The sequence below is a fragment of the Rhipicephalus microplus genome, unplaced genomic scaffold, assembly GCF_043290135.1.
Source record: "Rhipicephalus microplus isolate Deutch F79 unplaced genomic scaffold, USDA_Rmic scaffold_214, whole genome shotgun sequence".
In the NCBI taxonomy this organism is placed as follows: Eukaryota; Metazoa; Arthropoda; class Arachnida; order Ixodida; family Ixodidae; genus Rhipicephalus; species Rhipicephalus microplus.
Window position 1 is genome coordinate 275435 of NW_027464785.1, and position 17058 is coordinate 292492.

Genomic DNA, 17058 nt, shown 5'->3' on the forward strand with positions numbered 1-17058 from the left:
AGAAAAAGGAATTTGCAAACTTGTTGACTTAATGAAGGCAGCCGTGTCATCATCGCAAGTAGTCAATCTCAAGTCGCTTTTAACAGTTATCGCAAGCATGGTTATGTAAAGCATTTACAGCTATCTCACGCTGAAATGCGGCATTCTGCAGGAGACACAAGCACCGTTGTAGTGATCCTAAGCAACTCCTCGCAGGCGAAAAGCCGTATAATTTGCTTCGCTTAGGAAATAAACGCAACACACGTATTACCAACACAGTATGATAGGTAACTCACAGTACAGTTTTTTTCAAAAGATCCTTGAGCAGGTGACATTTTCACAGAGCCAGGAGTACATCTTGTGGTAGCACAGGGGTCACGGCTACTGGCTTTTAACACTAGTAGCATCTAGGACTTCAATAACTATTACGGTAACAAATACAGACAAAAGCAGAGGTATCAGCGTTAAGAAGGTCTTATCGCTCAAACAATGACAAAACGTCGGACCTTCTGAGACAGAACTTACGTAACACTCAAACATTGGAACATTTTTGGTTATAACGAAGTAAATGAATAATAATGTTCCCATTGATATATTGTTGCAAATGTACGTTTATAACACATTTTCGCTTATAACGAGTTTTTTCGTGTCAGGTGCGGTTTTGTTAGATGAGGTTTGAGTAGTGAACTTTTCTGTAAGAAGACTAGCTGCCATTTCACATTGAGCCATTGAGGTAGGAGCGGAGCTCGCCTCAGTGTGTGATTCAGCATCGTACATAGCCCACACCTTAATGGCGGTTGGCAATGGCGTAGTCAGTGGGTTCACTTCTTTGAGACCAGCGGCAGCTGGGAAAACAAAGAAACACGGGGCGCGAGCCTAGCGTTCGTCACGCTCACGCCTGCGTGGGGTTGCCCACGGCTGGCGAGGGGATCCTGGGCTGCGGTAGGAGTCTCCTCGCGGCTCGAGGTGAGGGCGACCTCGAGACAGCTGGCGAAGTCCTGGGCGGCGAAGACCGAAGCGACGGAGACCGCGACGATGGAGACCTGGACGACGCCGGGGAGCGCGGCGACAGGGGCGACCTGGGTGACAACGATCGCGGCGACAGGGGCGACCGCGGAGAGTGGTGCGGCGATGGCGTCGGCGACGAGGCCCTCGGCATCGGCACCGGCAGATGCTGAGCGAACAGAGATACCGAAAAGAGAGAACGGGAAGGGAAGAGGTACGAAAACGGGAGGAAGGGGGGAGGCGGAAGATGGAATAGGGAAGAGATGGTGGGAAGAGAGGGAAGTGTAGGGAAAAAGCGGGTGGAGGAGTGCGAAGTGTGGGAAGAAGGGCGGAAAGGGAAGTGAGGGAATAACGGGAAGGAAGCAGAAAGTGTAGAAGATGGGGAGAATGTGGGAATAGGAAGAGCGAGAAGTTGAGGGGTAGAGAAGAAGTGGGTGGGGAAGAAAAACGCAGATATATCGGCATCGAGAGTTCTGTCCCGTTTTTTTTGTGTGTTTTTTTTTCTTCGCAATCTCGACGGCTCGGGATGCTGTCGTGTGTCCCCTTGCCTGCGTTCTCTTGCGAACCCTGGCCTGGGCGCGGACTGCCCGCGACTTCAAGACGCGAGCTATTTGCCGGAAAACAGCTGCGACTGGTGGTGGAGAGGTCAGGAGGTAGGTGGGGGAAGAGAGAGAAAAGAAAGAGGAGCTGCGGCGGATACGCTCCAGCAAAGGTTCTTTAACGCGAGATGTATTACGTGAACAGGTGGTTAGGTGATCCTTCAATTTTTTTATTCCGCCAGCAGAGTGTGACTTGGCTTAACGTTTTTTTTTTCATCGGTGATGCAATGGGGGACAACATCGATGCAGGCTTTTCAGGGACGGGATGCAAGCTTTCGATACTGGTCGGTGTGTTCCAAGAAGCGCCCTAGGTACGTTTGACTTCAACATTTCTCCTCTGGCTCGTTAAGGCCAGGTGAGCCGAATTCAGCGTGCCAGATTGAGACGCCTTCCTTGGTGTTGAAGTTTCAGGTGCCTGCAAAATTTGGGTGGGTCAAATCTAATGCGAGAAGTTGGCACAACGCACTAAGTTGTTCGAATGGAGTGGCATATCTTGAAATAAACATACGTTGCAGCGTCGTTAAGGGCCTCCAATTCGTGGTTCATGAGGAAGTGGGCGACACTTCATTGTAAAGATGGTTCATCTGGCTTACGATCGTGCTTGCTTTTAATATATCCTCAGTGTGGAATCAAGAAGGTGAGAAGAAGGAAAAGAAACGCTATTTGTGGGAAGCGGATATGAGGACTTTAGGAGATAACTCAATGGTGCCCTAGTTCTAAGAAGCTGAGATCCGAGACGCTAAGACCTTGACGCTGAGAGCATGTTATGGAATACTGAACAAACAGTACGCGGTGATGGTTTACTACGCTTCGGTTTTGTTACGTTTGAATAATTATCCATTGATGGAGTAATTGATATGTGAAAAAGATTCTGGCACCTAATTTTCAAGAAGTGCCCTAGACATTCACAATGTTTGAAACAAGACAGACTAGATTCCCACTCGTAGCTAAATATTTCATTTACTTACTCCTAGCAGAAACATAGTCCACTTGGTAGAGAGAATAGAACTTATGGTATGCTTTAAAGGGCTGTTTTTGGCATGGGTGTTTTGACGCAGCAGTGGAACGGGGTGTTCTGATGCAGATATGTCACATTGCAGGCAACCTGTCTTCACAGAAGGCACGAATTTGCAAGAATAACAGGAATGTTATGCTCACGATAGGTGTATTTTTGGGAGAATAAAATTTTGCGATAAAAACGTTTGGGACGTGAGGGGAGAAATAAAGACCAAATCGCTCACTTCAACAGTGAGAATAAAAACATTTGAAAAATTCTTCTCAAGAGTATGGATATTTGCCAGAAAAAGAGAGTTCAAATACCCTTGCGGGAAAACAAAGCAAAGAAAATAGGTTTTCGTGTACCAGAGAAGGAAAAAAAAAGATAACAAAAAAAGCTTCTCTCTCTTCAAGTACACTCTAAAAATCTCCAGTCTTTTCCCAGCTGACCAAAATGTCTGGAGTCTGGGCAAAAAGCATTACTGCCAAAAGTCGTGAAATAAACGAAACTGTGGGAAAGGGAAGTTAATTAAATACACGGTGCCAATCGACGGATAGCTACAAAATAAATTGGCTAGTATAGAACTGCCGAAAGAGCTTACCACTGTTAAAAATCGAACATTGCTTCTCAGACATCTACGCTCGATCCAAGAAGGAGCACGGCGTTTACTGCGGTGCTGCAAGAAATCTACTGTAAAGTTGTGAGAGCAAGTAGAAAAAACGTAGGTATGGTTTCCACATGTCAGAATTGCGACATGTACGAGTGTTCGAAGGAGAAAAAAAATTTTGCATCATGTCTTTTTCTTTTCTAATGGCGCTTTTTAGAGTGTAACGTGCTTCCAGAGCAAGAAAACACAAGACAGCACAAAAGGAGCAAGAGATCTGCATCTACGCACAGCCATTGCTCGCATTCAGCCCGCAGTCGGAACACAGTTTCTCTCCGCGCAATACGCGCACAGTTAACAAAGAAGAACGTGGGGTGTAATTAAACTCTCCTTCGCTGGGGTTATTCGTGAGAATGTTCCTAAAACTTCGATTTCAACGAGTCTCGTCGTTATTGATATTTTAAATGAATTTTGCTACGCCCACTAACTTAGAAGGTGGCTTAGGAGGGGTCAAATATGTAACGAACCGTGATGCAAGGGTAAGACCAATCCAATTACCCCCCCCCCCCTATCGCATATTATCTAAGTAAATCAGGCATTTCTACCAAGACTGCTGAATTGGTATAGATCTGCATAAGTTGACCAAACAGTTCATGCAGAAAAAAAAACGAAGCTACAGAGATAAATAAGTCTCTTATACACTTCATCTTGCCCCATATTCTTGCAGTTGGTGCTTATCTTTTTGCTTTTGCTGTAATGAAGTCGCAAATACATCTATAAGCTTTGTAGATTTCAACATTTTTTGCGGTAATTTTTGCCGTTGGCATGGGGTCAGACGCGATGATGGGTCACCACTGAAGATTATGATTTAAGGCCGTCTCCCTTAAATTGACTCTAAATCGTCCCAGTATCGTTTGTGACCTTGATATTCCATCCCCGTTAAGGCTACTGTATTCTGGGTCACCTTCATGTCAACAAGTGATATCGTTATCTGCCAATCGAAAATAATGCTGCTAGGAACAATGGCGCAATTTTCAAAAGTTCGATTAAGTGCACCCTAAGTTAAACAAAGTGTTTCCCCTTTTCGTGAGCGCACAGCATTCTACGTCTGTGCGGGAAAGGCGTTCCGCGAAGCCAGGTGATAGCGATGCAGGGTCAAAGGTAACGTTCACGTAAGTCGCCTGGCTGTGCGGGGAGAGAACAGTGTTCGGACTTATGCAGCAACATACAGCAACATCGAGGGCAAGGGCGATGACAGAGAATGCACCAAATCCCTTACAATGCCTGAGCACTATTATAAGCGAGTAACCGCTAACAGCACAAAAGCAAGCGTTCAAGCGTGCTTTGGAACCCAGAGAAAGAACACTCAGCTCTACCCAACTAAGTGACACATGCAAAGCAGCACATACGCAAATGTTAGTCAGTTGAACGTTGCGCAACCAGTACAAGCTGTAATGGTCGCAAACAATTACGCGGAATTGTGGTAGAGTTCTCACAATTACGGTTACGAAGCATAGCAACCCTCACCCCAACAAAGTTGTGAAGAAGTGAGCTGCCGCAGCGGCTTGTACTAGTTGCGTGTAATAAATGTAAATCAATAAGCCATAAAATATGCTTCCAGTATACCTTATTGATTGATTTGTGGGGTTTAACGTCCCAAAACCACCGTATGAATATGACAGACACCGTAGTGGAGGGCTCCAGAAATTTCGTCCACCCGGGTTCTTTAACGTGCACCTAAATCGGAGCACATGGGCTTAAGACATTTTCGCCTCCATCAGAAATGATTAGATTAGATCCCGCGACCTGCGGGTCATCCAGTATAACTTAAATTGATGCAATATTCTATTAGCTGGTAGGCCTTCAGAACGTTTTCTGATCTGTTACTTTCATCTGAATTTCGCTATTTGTGAACCAAGGACACTGTCGATATCCAAACTTATTGATGCTCTCAAGAGGAGCTAGAAATACAGATGTCTGTGGTCCTACCAATTACGAACGTTGCCAATTAAGTTTAAACTACTGAAACCTCGTTAATAGCGAACACACCACAAAGTGTTAATGATGTCAAATTAATTATCTGATCGAGAATTTGTACTTCGCAAGTTTCCCTCTACCGCACCACGTTTTTGTGACTCATTGTTCTTTATCTCAAACTTTACGACACACTCGGTTTCCTTACGACTAGAATGTTTTCATGCACACTATTGCAGACTCCTAACATGCAAGGATGCCGCGAATACTTTCGAATGTCGGTAACTAGATATTTTTTTTCCTTACGAGATAAGGGGTATACCTCACTTCTAATTCGTCCTGCCAGTTATTCAGTATTTTTGATTTTAAACTTGCACGTAAAATTATCAGAAATCTCATTTGCCGACCACTTGGTTACATTTAACCAGAAAGCACTCGGAAGCATGTGTCCAAATTGCTCTAAGCAATGCATGTTTTATTGAACACTTTTTTATGCAACCTTACTCAATCAAAACCGTGCGAATGTCCCATAATGACCACACCGCTTGTTACCTTTTGAAGTGTTGCGGTCTTTCTTAAGGACATAGCATTCTGATGTAAGATGCTGATGTCAGATTACGAGCATTTCCAATTCCCTATTTTCTAGTTTATCTTCCTCTCACGTACAGACTAGCTGAAGGTACTTCATAAGGAAACACCAGGATAAGTGTAAAATCAAGCCCTCAGCGCCGTAGAAGTCAGCGTGTTGCAGCCAGAATGAGATGCGCAGTGCAGCCATAAAGTGACAAGACAGTGTGACAGACAGTGTGCAGGACGAACGTTAGACAAGCATGCGACAGAATGCAAGGCATGCGGTAGAAGTGTCGCAACACCTCGGCAGGACCCGAGAAAGCGTTGTGTCATAAACTTGCTCAAAAGCAGAGCCAACTTGGAGACAACACACAGGAAAAGCGTAATTGCTAGTAATCAACACACGTAGTTGACTTCAACAATAAAAAAAACAATGCGTTTATAAGTGGAGCTCACGAGACCTATTTAGAATACACAGATCATATATAAAGGTAGCTTAAGGTAAGCTTACAGCATGATATATTTAATACCTTCAGAAAGTAACGTTGATTGATTTGATGATTTGTGAGGTTTAACGTCCCAAAACCACCATATGATTATGAGAGACGCCGTAGTGGAGGGCTCCGGAAATTTTGACCACCTGGGGTTCTTTAACGTGCGCCCACATCTGAGCACACGGGCCTACAACATTTCAGCCTCCATCGGAAATGCAGCCACCGCAGCAGAAAGTAACGTTGCTTTGCTACTAAGCAACTTGTACAAAGCATTGAATATTCAAGTAAATATTTCAAGGTAACCTTTTATGGCCACTTTCAACCCAAGGTAATAAAAATGTACAAAATCACGACGACGATTTTATGTGGGGTGTAACGTAATAAACCACGATATAATTATGAGAGACGCCTTGTGGAGGGCTCCAGAAATTTCGACCACCTGGGGTTCTTTCACGTGCACCCAAATCTGATCACACGGTCCCATCGCATTTTCGCCTCCACCAAAAATGCAGCCGCCGCAGCCGATATTCGATCCCGTGATCTGCGATACAGCAGACGAGTACCATATCTACTAATGATGATTGATATGTGGGGTTTAACGTCCCAAAACCACCGTATGATCATGAGAGACGCCGTAGTGGAGGGTTACAGAAATTTAAACCACCCGGGGTGCTTTAACGTGCACCCAAATCTGAGCACACGGGCCTACAGCATTTTCGCCTCCATCGAAAATGAGTACCTCAGCTACTCGACCATACGACGTGGTAATGTGCAAAATATTAAAAGTATAAGTAGATAGGAATAACATAGGCAATGCTGATTTCTCGTTGTACAGAACCAGAAAATTTAGCATTCTACTGAAGTTTATTAAAAAAGGGATTACGGGATACGTTCCTCAAGTACAATGATTGAAAAAAAAAAATCCCCTCCCACTGGTGTGGCCTCACATTATTCATTCCACGATTAAGCCAGAACACTAGTTAAATTTAAGTACGGCATGGCACATATGTGACGTAATGCTTGCCTGTGTAGCAAGTAACATGTGTAAAGCCTGTGTAGCATAGCAAAATGTAAAGATATGCAAATATGCCGAGTGACACTACATCAGACAAATGAGCTACTCGGAAGGATAAATAAACTTACAGTCATCTTGTTCTACCATCAGAGACGTGCACCTGCCTAAAACACGTGTAGGATTGTTCGCGAGTACTAATCAGGTGGACCGTGGTCATGCGGCTAATTGTCGATACTCCATGAAAAATTTGAGATTCTGTATCAGTGTTTCCTCTCCACCTAGGTCTGGTCGAGATTTGTCTTTAAGCCCCGATTGGCCCTCGAGTTGAATGAAAACCTCACATTTTTATCGAAACTTTGCCTGTATTGAACTAGTTTTACGTGTTATCAAGAAACGTCATTTTCGAACGCAGATTGGTTTCCGCGTGTTACCTCTAGCCTGCCGCACACATTCGACTACTTACTAAGGCTAATCTACGCGACAACTGTACCCCCTGGGCGTCACTTCCACTTCCGCTCAAACTTCCTGTTATTGGCCTTATATAATGCTGTGGAAGTCGATACCGTGTGTACCGCCAAGATCTCCTTTCGCAAAGGTTTCGCATAGAAACTGAGACGTATGGGCAAGTCAATAAAGTGATTACAATTTCCTGCAGCTGCTCGAAACAAAGAGCTGGATTTGGCTCCACCCGTGTTTACGAATATGTAAGCAAGATCTATTTTACTCCAAACTGCAACTTCTCTCCAGAAGATATTAGGATCACGCCATAAGTCCCTCTGCTTCTATTTACAAGACAAAAGCAGTATCCATGCTCTCAGCTGGACCAGCACCAAGGTTGAGAGACGAACAAAAAAGATTGTCCTGCCGCGATGTTTGCAAAATTTACTAGTGTCACACACAGCTGGGGAGGTGCAAGGGAAGACTGTGGAAGGAAGGGCAGCACCGAACAGCACGTACAACGTTGTGGTGGTCTGGACACGACACCAACGACTAGCAATATAGGTACGTACAACACCAGAGCCAATCTGCTGCAGAAAACTTGATGCCTGGTTGGCGGCGTTGGGCAGTCCTGCAGCGCCGCACACTGCAGCGGCGGAGTACCGCCTTACGTTGGCTCTGCTCGAGCTGAAGAAGTCCACGCCCAGGTTGGGGCTCGCCTGTGACGTGGGGTAAATGTGCTCGCATCAGGACAAGTAGCGCGAGAAGAGCCCACGTACGAATACACACAGAGCAACGCAACCAATCGGAGTCGAGAGTTAGTTAAGCATTCCCTTCGATCCGGTTGTATATAGTGATGACACTTTTACTCTTTCCCCCTCCTTCTTGCGCAATATCGCAACTCACATTTTCCTAGCATTGCTCGCGCGCCTCCAAGGTTGCGGCTGACCCTAAGTATATGCGACGTGCTTAGGCCGGCGTAGTTAACCGCTGGTGTGTAAACTGATTTCGAAACCCGAAGATAAATGCTCGGAAAATAGCTCGCAAAGTCATGTGAACATTTTTCACAATATGAAAAAAACAACAAAGGAACAGGGTGCCAACACAGCACCACCCAATCAATTCGACATAACAGACGTAAGAGGAATATATATATATATATATATATATATATATATATATATATATATATATATATATATATATATATATATATATATATATATATATATATATATATATATATATATATATATCTGGTTAGAGCATCGAACGCGTTATTAGAAGGTCGTAGGTTCGATTCCTGCTCTCGGCTGGTTATTTTTTCACCCACTTTTCTTTCTTACATACATTCCTTGGCATTACTGTCTGTTAGATCTCATTAATATCGTGTCGAAACACGGGAAAACGAGCCCTTAGGAATACACTTCTTTCCCTTATATATATATATATATATATATATATATATATATATATATATATATATATATATATATATATATATATATATATATAGAGAGAGAGAGAGAGAGAGAGAGAGAGAGAGAGAGAGAGAGAGAGAGAGAACAAACTAAATAAAAGGTGAACGTCACTGAGAACGTCACTGACAAAGAAAAGCATTTCAGCTGATATTAAAATCCCTCTAAGTTTTATTTTGGTTTCAAGGTACCCGGTGTTGGGCAGAGTCGGCCGAGTAGGGTACTAGTTATTAAGCTACAATTCAGGCAAATCTGCGTAATCTTTTCAAGGCTTCATTCTTATCTGTTCTTTTAGCATTCTCCTACCCTTGTGTTGTGAACATGTCCCAGAGAATTGCGAAAAACATGACTGAATGTTTACTCTGAAGAATGTATTCAGCTGCCGGTTAGACCGTCCAATTACTGTATTGCTGCCTGTATAAAATGAACTCAATACAATTAACTTTCTACGAACTGCACCTATTTAAATTTTAAGGAGGTGTAAGTGACCAATGGGGGTGTAACGAATAGCCACAATGTGCAAATGAAACACCGATGACGTCCACATATCACTCAACTGTTCTGTTTGCAAACACAGATGGCACAATACCAGCCATGACGATCAACCTAAGTAACACGAACCAATTGCTACCGCAAAATGATGAAAAAGCCCTCATTGTCTAAAGAATGGCTCCTACGATTTCTCTGGAAATGAGGTCTTTCGATGTCTAATCTTCCTGACGCTATTGTGAAGGTGTTTCGTTTATTATTAGACTAAAGCGAACACGGCTAATTGTTGCTGTAAAACGGATGACCCAAAGGTAAGGTGTCCGAGTGGATTTTTCTTGTGTTCGGTTTAGGCCAACACGTTTCCCTTTTTTTCGTTTGATTATATATACTGTGCGTTCACTGTCAGTGTTCCGTCGTGAATGCACTGTATACCGACATCATCACAATCTAATCTGAGTGAGGAGAGGCGGGCGTACCATCTTGGGCGAACTGAAGAATCCCGAAAAACGCGAGTCCTGCGTCCCGACACTGGAATGCCTGCGAACGGGGAGGCCCCCCGGGGTATAGCTGACGGTGCCCTCGGGCGAACAGGGGGCCACCAGGATCCTCGGGGGCTGGATCGTGTTGTCCGAGTGCCTCCGCCCAGGGAGCGTGGCCTGAACGCGCAGCAGGTTCGAGTCTGGCGACGACGAAGCTGCGATGGCAAGATCAATTCGTTGTAAAGGTACATGTCACAGCATAGACGTGCACCGGCTTCCACGTCAGGGAGGGTCGAGGTTCATCGCAGCAACCCCCTCCTGTATTAGGTCAATGTATGGGGCAGACGTACTTTACGCCCTCTATCTCAATTGACAAGGTTTGGTTTTGTTTGGTTTGCTTTATTCGAGGCAAAATTGAACAAGATTGCCTCGGGGGACACGACTAAAGGCTAAGTGATGCCTGACTTGGTCGTGCCACCCTGGCAGCAAAGCAGAAACATACCGCAGGTACAGTACGCAGAAAATTACAACATCACGTGTTATCTTACACGCGTACCATAGTCGAACAGGAACTGCCGGAAGTGTGAATAAAAGAATAGAATTATAAACAGTCTTTATTCGAGTGGTGGCAAATACAAACAAATGCATGTTTTTTATCAAATAACAAGGGAGGGGGGAAAGCTGTCTTCCACTGCCCGCCTTGAGCCCACGCCTATGTGTAACAAGGTGAAATGATAATAAAAAACCGTCAACAGAAGTTTCAACACTCCCCTCTACCCATCAATGTGACTGTGTCTTTGAAAAGGGGCACCCAATTGCACTCAGTGCAGTGCCGAGCGAGAAAACCATCTTTCCCGTTTCTAACATTGTTAGCGTTGGAAGTTAGCGCTCGTGTCCTTTTTGTCTCTTTGTCGTCGATCGGTTTTCGCGATATAACTGTCGTAACTATCGCCTCCCCATCAATGTTTCTTTTCGGGATTGCATGCGCGCAACACGCGTGAAAACACATGCACGAACGCACATAAATATTTGGTCAACACCCCTTCACCCCAGCAACCACAAAGAAATGATAGTCCTGCCTACATTTTTGGTTTGACTGCGATTGAACGCTTCGTTCCGAACTAATGAACCAAATACGCGCCCCCTTTTCGTCGACATGCAGCAAGCTACGCTTGCGCTCTCTGTCAGCGTACGGAGAAAGCGTTGCAAGCCGCGTGTTTTGCTATAGCCGCGACAGACGGCGTCACCATTTTCAGCAGAAGCATCGTTTTTGATTCCCGTGGAGTTTCGCGCGTTTCTGGTTTCGTACTCGCTAAAATATTTCTTCCCGAGTTCAGATCAGACCCCGCTCAGTCTCCCACACATTAGTTTATAGGCTTCGACACTGCGACCTTCGTGTCACAGGTTCAGCAACTGCCAGCTACAAGCTGTCTTTTCGTTCACTTTGCCTTCTTCACACCCATATTCCGTTTAGTACAATTGTCCAAAGCAGTGCAATAAACGTCCCCTCTTACTTCGCTGCTTTCATTATAAGCTGGTTTTCATTAAAGTTCTGCCAAAAGAGCTGGGCCCTCAAAAATTTTCTTCGATCATGCTACATTGTCAACGATTGAATGAGTGATTCTTGAAAGGAGGGATGCAGGCACGTAATTACTGTCTGCCTCGCGGTCGACACGGCGTAGTGCCTGTTATCAATTAGGTTTGGGAATATAGCTGTGCGTGGGGAAGAGGGGGGCAGGGTAGCGAGTAGAGGGGTGCAAAGTCAGCCCCATACATTGACATGATACGTGTGGTGGTAGTGGTTAGAAGATGAGAAAAGGCACCTAATTTCTGCAAGCCGGTCGGGAGGACGGTGCAGTGCCTGACATGATACTGAGGGAAGTGCTGCGACGAACCTTCACCCCTCCGCCTCCTCGCCCCCTACACCCATAGAAAGGGAACCGTGCGCTCGCTTATGCTTGTGAGGCAATAAAAGCTTCGCTTGAAATAATTGGCTCCGTATCTACATGTTTCACTGCAAATGTTGTCGAAGGACGACAGTCTTACGTCTGGAGAGAATGAACAAAACGTTTATTTGATGTTCTGCGCGAGAAAATTGGTGAATGGTATATTGGAATAGCTGCGTTAGTCTCGATCCATGCGGCGAAGGCTGGCACGTTAGACACGAGCGCCATCTGGCATTTATCTTCGAAAACGAAGGAATGCGTGCGCGCCCACGGAGAAAGATGCGCGCCTGTCTCGGAGGGTATATGGTGTAAAACGCAAAGCGACGGGTAGGTGCCACCACCGTGTCGTCTTAGCAAAGCGTGGAAACACCTGCCTTTTTGAGCATCTCGTTGCACTGTCAGCGCAGCGTGATAAATGCTACGGTCTTCAGAATTTCTTATGTGTGCCTTCTCTAGTATAAAGACACACACACAAAACATCTACGTGTTGTTGTGGTGCCTCAGATGTACACAATAATTGATTTTCAATTGACGATCGCACAAGTATGAACGCTGGAACTTGAGCAATATTGGTGGGCGCTGCGGATGGGGTGGGCCGTTAGGGGTATCGTTTGGTACTGTTAGGGGCATCGTTACGGCATACAAAGAGACAAATGTGCAGAAAGACAGACAGACAGACAGACCAAAATTCCGCCTTCGAAGGTCCCCAAGAAAGACTGTCGTTTTTAAAAGAGATACGGAATGCGATTGATGCTCGACGCGTCGTCCGGTACTCACCTGAACTGCAGGTCCTGCGGACGACGTCGTCCATGCTAATGGACGTCCGTCGGGACTCTAGGCGGAGTGAAGGTGGGCGGTGAGGGTAACCTGTTGGCTGCTCCATGTTGTAGGGCGTCTGCACGGGCAGCCTGTGGATGGGGCGCACCAAATTCTTTCTGTCACACCTGTTGTGCACAACTCAACGACAGGTGGTCTCGCGAGGTGCGCCTTGCGCGCATCTATCCATAGCGTTGTGTAGGTGTGTGACCATGTTGCCTAACTTTGGAGGAAGATGCTCTTTTACAGTGCGTTTTTTTTACAATGTTGTCTCTTTGTGGGGCCTTTTTTGCTAAAGCGAAATGTACACCAAGTACATTTCGCTTTAGCATATCATTTTACTATCCTGCTCACTGAAAGAAAAAAAAAGAACGCGTCAACATTATAACAGTTTTGTATGAACTCGAAAGAGCCATGACACGGCCAAGCAACAATCTGCAGGTTTCAGCGAAATATAGACGTAATGGACTTACTGTGTACGTGCGTATATACAAAAATGAGACTTAGTGATAGAAATATCCGATGGCCGCCATTTTACCATGGTATGTGTCACGTCATGCCCTGCATAAAGCGGAGCGGTCCTCTCCTGAAGTTTCAGCCGTCGAAACTCTCTCAATCGCACGCGCAGGCGACCACGGAACAAAATTGTTCGTTCGCTGAAATGCAGACGCTGGCATAGCGATCAGCTTTTTACGTCACAGCTCGCGGATTCATCACTGTTGACCAGCTCTCAGGCCGTTCACGTGTTTGAAATAATACTCAGATATAAAATAAGTGGTCAGTCAAATAGGCAAAATTTCATCTGGTTCACTGTGAAAGCACGAGTATTGACCAAGATAACACCAATTATTATCGAAATTCGGAGGTCATGGCTCCTTCCGTTGAAGTACATCATTGTATACTATACGTTTCAATGGGCAAAGTTATGCTATTTGTTGTAATATTTTTGGTTCCGTTTATCTTAAATTGTTACAAAAATGTTCTAACGTACGCTTTTTGCATTGTATATCACGTTTTCTATGTGGTGTTTTGCATTTATTACCGATTCGCCTAAGTCGGTGTGATGCTATTGAAGTTGCGTTTGCATAGAAGGGTTTTGTATGCCCATTCCTGCTTAAGACCTGGTAAGCAGGTCAGCCGCATGTAATAAAGAAATGAAATAAATAAATATTACCTGTCCATCTCAACGTTACTTTTTCTTCTGGAACATTAACGGTGTGATTAGCAATTTTCTGATGTCATCGATAAGCATTCGCGGCAGCGTTGTCCACTAACTTTTGAGAGACTCAGATGTGTCTTCAGCGGATGACGAACATATCCATAGTTTAACGTGTGCTTCCTTGCTGCTCACATATTTGCTGCAAGTACACGTTTGTCGCTGTTAAAAACCATGTTTACGGCAATCACAGTTGTGAGAGCAAGGAAATACAACCCAATTACGGCTACAAATGAACTTGAACTTAATTTAAGCATGAAATATTATTCGCGTAATTCTCAGACTCTTGGTTTACGGTCAGATAATACTGAAAAAAGTGTAGAAATAGGCACACTATAAATGTGCAACGGCTTTTCTTATATTAATGATTATGTTAAGCACACAAGTAGAGCTTAAGAGCTAGAGTAGACTGGGTACCATGATCATCGATATGTCACCTTCTGAAAGATGTGTAGATGTTCGTTCTTTTTTCGCCTTTTACATACACGAGCTGCGCTTAAAAAATACCCGAGAGTAGACTCTGAAAGAAAAGCGTATTCAATCAAGAAGCACTATTTCATTTCCGCCGGAAGTTCAGCCGGAAGCAAGCTTTGTTAAAGCAAGTCACACTATATATGTATGCTAAGCGGAAATGCATCAAGGTGCAGGCCTAGCGCGCGTCTATTGCGGCCACAGAAGCACGTGCAGTTCTATGAATTCAGCACACAGCGTGACGCCCTTGCGGATGCTTCCACCTTTTCCCGGAAATGATGGCAAAATGCAAGCGCTTCTAACATGGCCATGCTAAAAAAAAAACAGCCGCAAAAATTGCTCTACGCTCAGTCACGTGAGAATGTTTCGAACTGGAACTGTAGCGGTGGCTATGTTCTCACCCGAAGCGCTAAATGGTCAGTATGAAAAAGTTTGTGGGTCCATTGTGCCCCTTCTCTGCAACGACCAGAGCAAGAATAAGTTGTCCTGATGCAAAGTGAACGTGTTCAGTGTAAATGTGGTGCTATATTGTGAAGCTTTTACTGGTGCAGGATAATGACAGCCTATCAACATATTTGCACAGCGCAAGACAACGAGTAGTTACGACGTAACCACAGAAGAAGAGACAAGGACAGAAAGAGCACTGACTTCAATCCAGTTGAAGTCAGCGCTCTTTCTGTCCTTGTCTCTTCTTCTGTGGTTACGTCGTAACTACTCGTTGTCTTGCGCTGTGAAAATATGTTGATTCCCAATCACCAACCAGCCCAAGCATCTGTCTTATCATATGACTACCTATGTGATTGCGTGACATGATCCGTGGCGTATTTGTTGAGGAATCGGGGGGGGGGGATCTGCATGCACCATGGTAACGCATCTGTGCCTAGGTCGTGCCATGCTCAGGGACCTAGACGTGGAGGAACTGTACGGTATTTATTGGATGTGGTGCGTAGGTCGTGCGTCGACGTTAGTGAACTTATCTAGTGTAAAATCCTGCATTACCATGTACGTCACTGCTCATGTAAAAAAAAATGCCGTTAACTGTCGGCAATTCTAAACAATAAAGAAAATCCGTAAGCAGAGGGTTTTGTCTTCCAACCGACCTTTTGAGAAGTAGACTTAACTTCCTTAATGCTATAGAACTGGTGCGGAGCCGGAACTTGTCTTCGTCAAGAATAGAAATAGCCGGTTCTAGCCTTGTCGAAATCACAAAGTTGTGAGTTTACGTCGTTCGCGCCATGCGACATCCAGACATTCATCGTTGCAAACTAGTCGTATTCAATTATTATCAAAATTCGATGACTGCGTCAATGTGAGTAGAGCTTATTCCGGTCATTATGTTCTATCTGCCTTCTTGCTGAATCTCTTTCATTCTATTGCCATCGAAAATAGAATATAACTACGCGTATTTTGGCCTTAACTTACACGGACATCCGTTAGAATACTGACTCTATGCTTCAAGAGCATGGCATTGTAGTGATCTAAGTCTCCGTTTCAAGTAACAAACCTAACGCGGGTAGTACAATCCGTCAAAAAGCGTAGTTTCGAGGATGAGTGAAAGCTGTGTTTCTTTAATCGTGTGATCAGTGCAAAGAAAATCATGCAAAGGCGAGATTCGTCGATTGGAATTCTGTGACAGCACGTCTTGGTGCAGTTTTGGCTTCTACAAACTTAGAAGTGTAAGAAAAAGGCGTGCCAGTTTCAACAAGAATTGCGGAAGTAGTGAGTTCCTACTTCTATTATTCCCACTTTCCTTCCCCCCCCACGTGTAGGGCAGCCAACCGAGCCTAGCTTGGTGAACCTGCCTGCCATTGTCGTTCGTTTCTCTCTCTCTCTCTCTCTCTCTCTGTCTCTTTTAAGATTTTTCATAGGTGCCCATTTAGTACAGACGTCTGGTGAAAAAAATGCACTTTCTTGGATTACAGGATTCATGGAAGAAAATACTCGTCATGATTATTACTAAGAGCAAACGTCTCTCGATAAAGATTGATTTCTGGTAACTTATAACTTGATACTAGGAATGTGTTTACCGATTTGCATAGCGTTACATCAAGTTAATGTCAAACTATAACTTCGCTTTGAATCCTTCTGGTCTCCTTCGATCTACCCAGAGTAATGACACCACAGTGCGTGTTAATGACTCAAATAGGCAAAGAGACTTGACATTTATGATTACGTTAAGCGTGCACCAAAACGGCTGGTTCTGAAACTCACTATGATAATGAGTCCTAAAATCTCACAACCTGCATCCTACCTATGTCTAAAGATAAAAATTATGCGCAGCTTTAAGTACTTTGACGTTTCCAAGAGTCATTAAACAGAAGATCTGTGGACACCAGGACGCTTTTTCTCCTCTCTTCCTAACACCACTTGTGCTCCAGCGCGCGCTACCATTGGTCGACTCCTTTCATCGGCACAGCCAATCGCACTCCTGCTAGCTCCTCTTCTCCAGAACGGCTAATACTCTTTGCCATAGTTTCGTCGTTTATAG

General features: G+C 44.6%; 1 protein-coding gene across 3 annotated transcripts; it reads right to left on the reverse strand.

Annotated features, from left to right (window-relative positions):
- Nucleotides 1-267: 267 nt before the first annotated feature.
- Nucleotides 268-12973, reverse strand: LOC142792334 (uncharacterized). Of its 3 annotated transcripts, none has more exons than XM_075885627.1 (4): nt 12845-12973; nt 10119-10336; nt 8248-8394; nt 268-1615 (listed from the first exon to the last, which is right to left on the reverse strand). In XM_075885627.1, the coding sequence occupies exons 1-4, from the start codon at nt 12948-12950 to the stop codon at nt 1592-1594; spliced, it is 495 nt and encodes a 164-aa protein (XP_075741742.1). In that variant the 5' UTR covers nt 12951-12973; the 3' UTR covers nt 268-1591. The 3 variants fall into 3 exon arrangements, with proteins under 3 accessions (XP_075741742.1, XP_075741741.1, XP_075741740.1); XM_075885626.1 differs by lacking the exon at nt 268-1615 and adding an exon at nt 1732-1998; XM_075885625.1 differs by lacking the exon at nt 268-1615 and having other exon boundaries at nt 6868-8394.
- Between the last annotated feature and the right edge of the window lie 4085 nt (nt 12974-17058).

Coding starts and splice junctions, on each gene's coding strand:
- LOC142792334 (XM_075885625.1), bottom strand. CDS start 12,950: ATGGAGCAGCCAACAGGTTACCCTCACCGCCCACCTTCACTCCGCCTA. Junction 10,337..12,844: donor CCGCAGGACCTGCAGTTCAG/GTGAGTACCGGA, acceptor TTGCCATCGCAG/CTTCGTCGTCGCCAGACTCG. Junction 8,395..10,118: donor TCTTCAGTTCGCCCAAGATG/GTACGCCCGCCT, acceptor CCCACGTCACAG/GCGAGCCCCAACCTGGGCGT.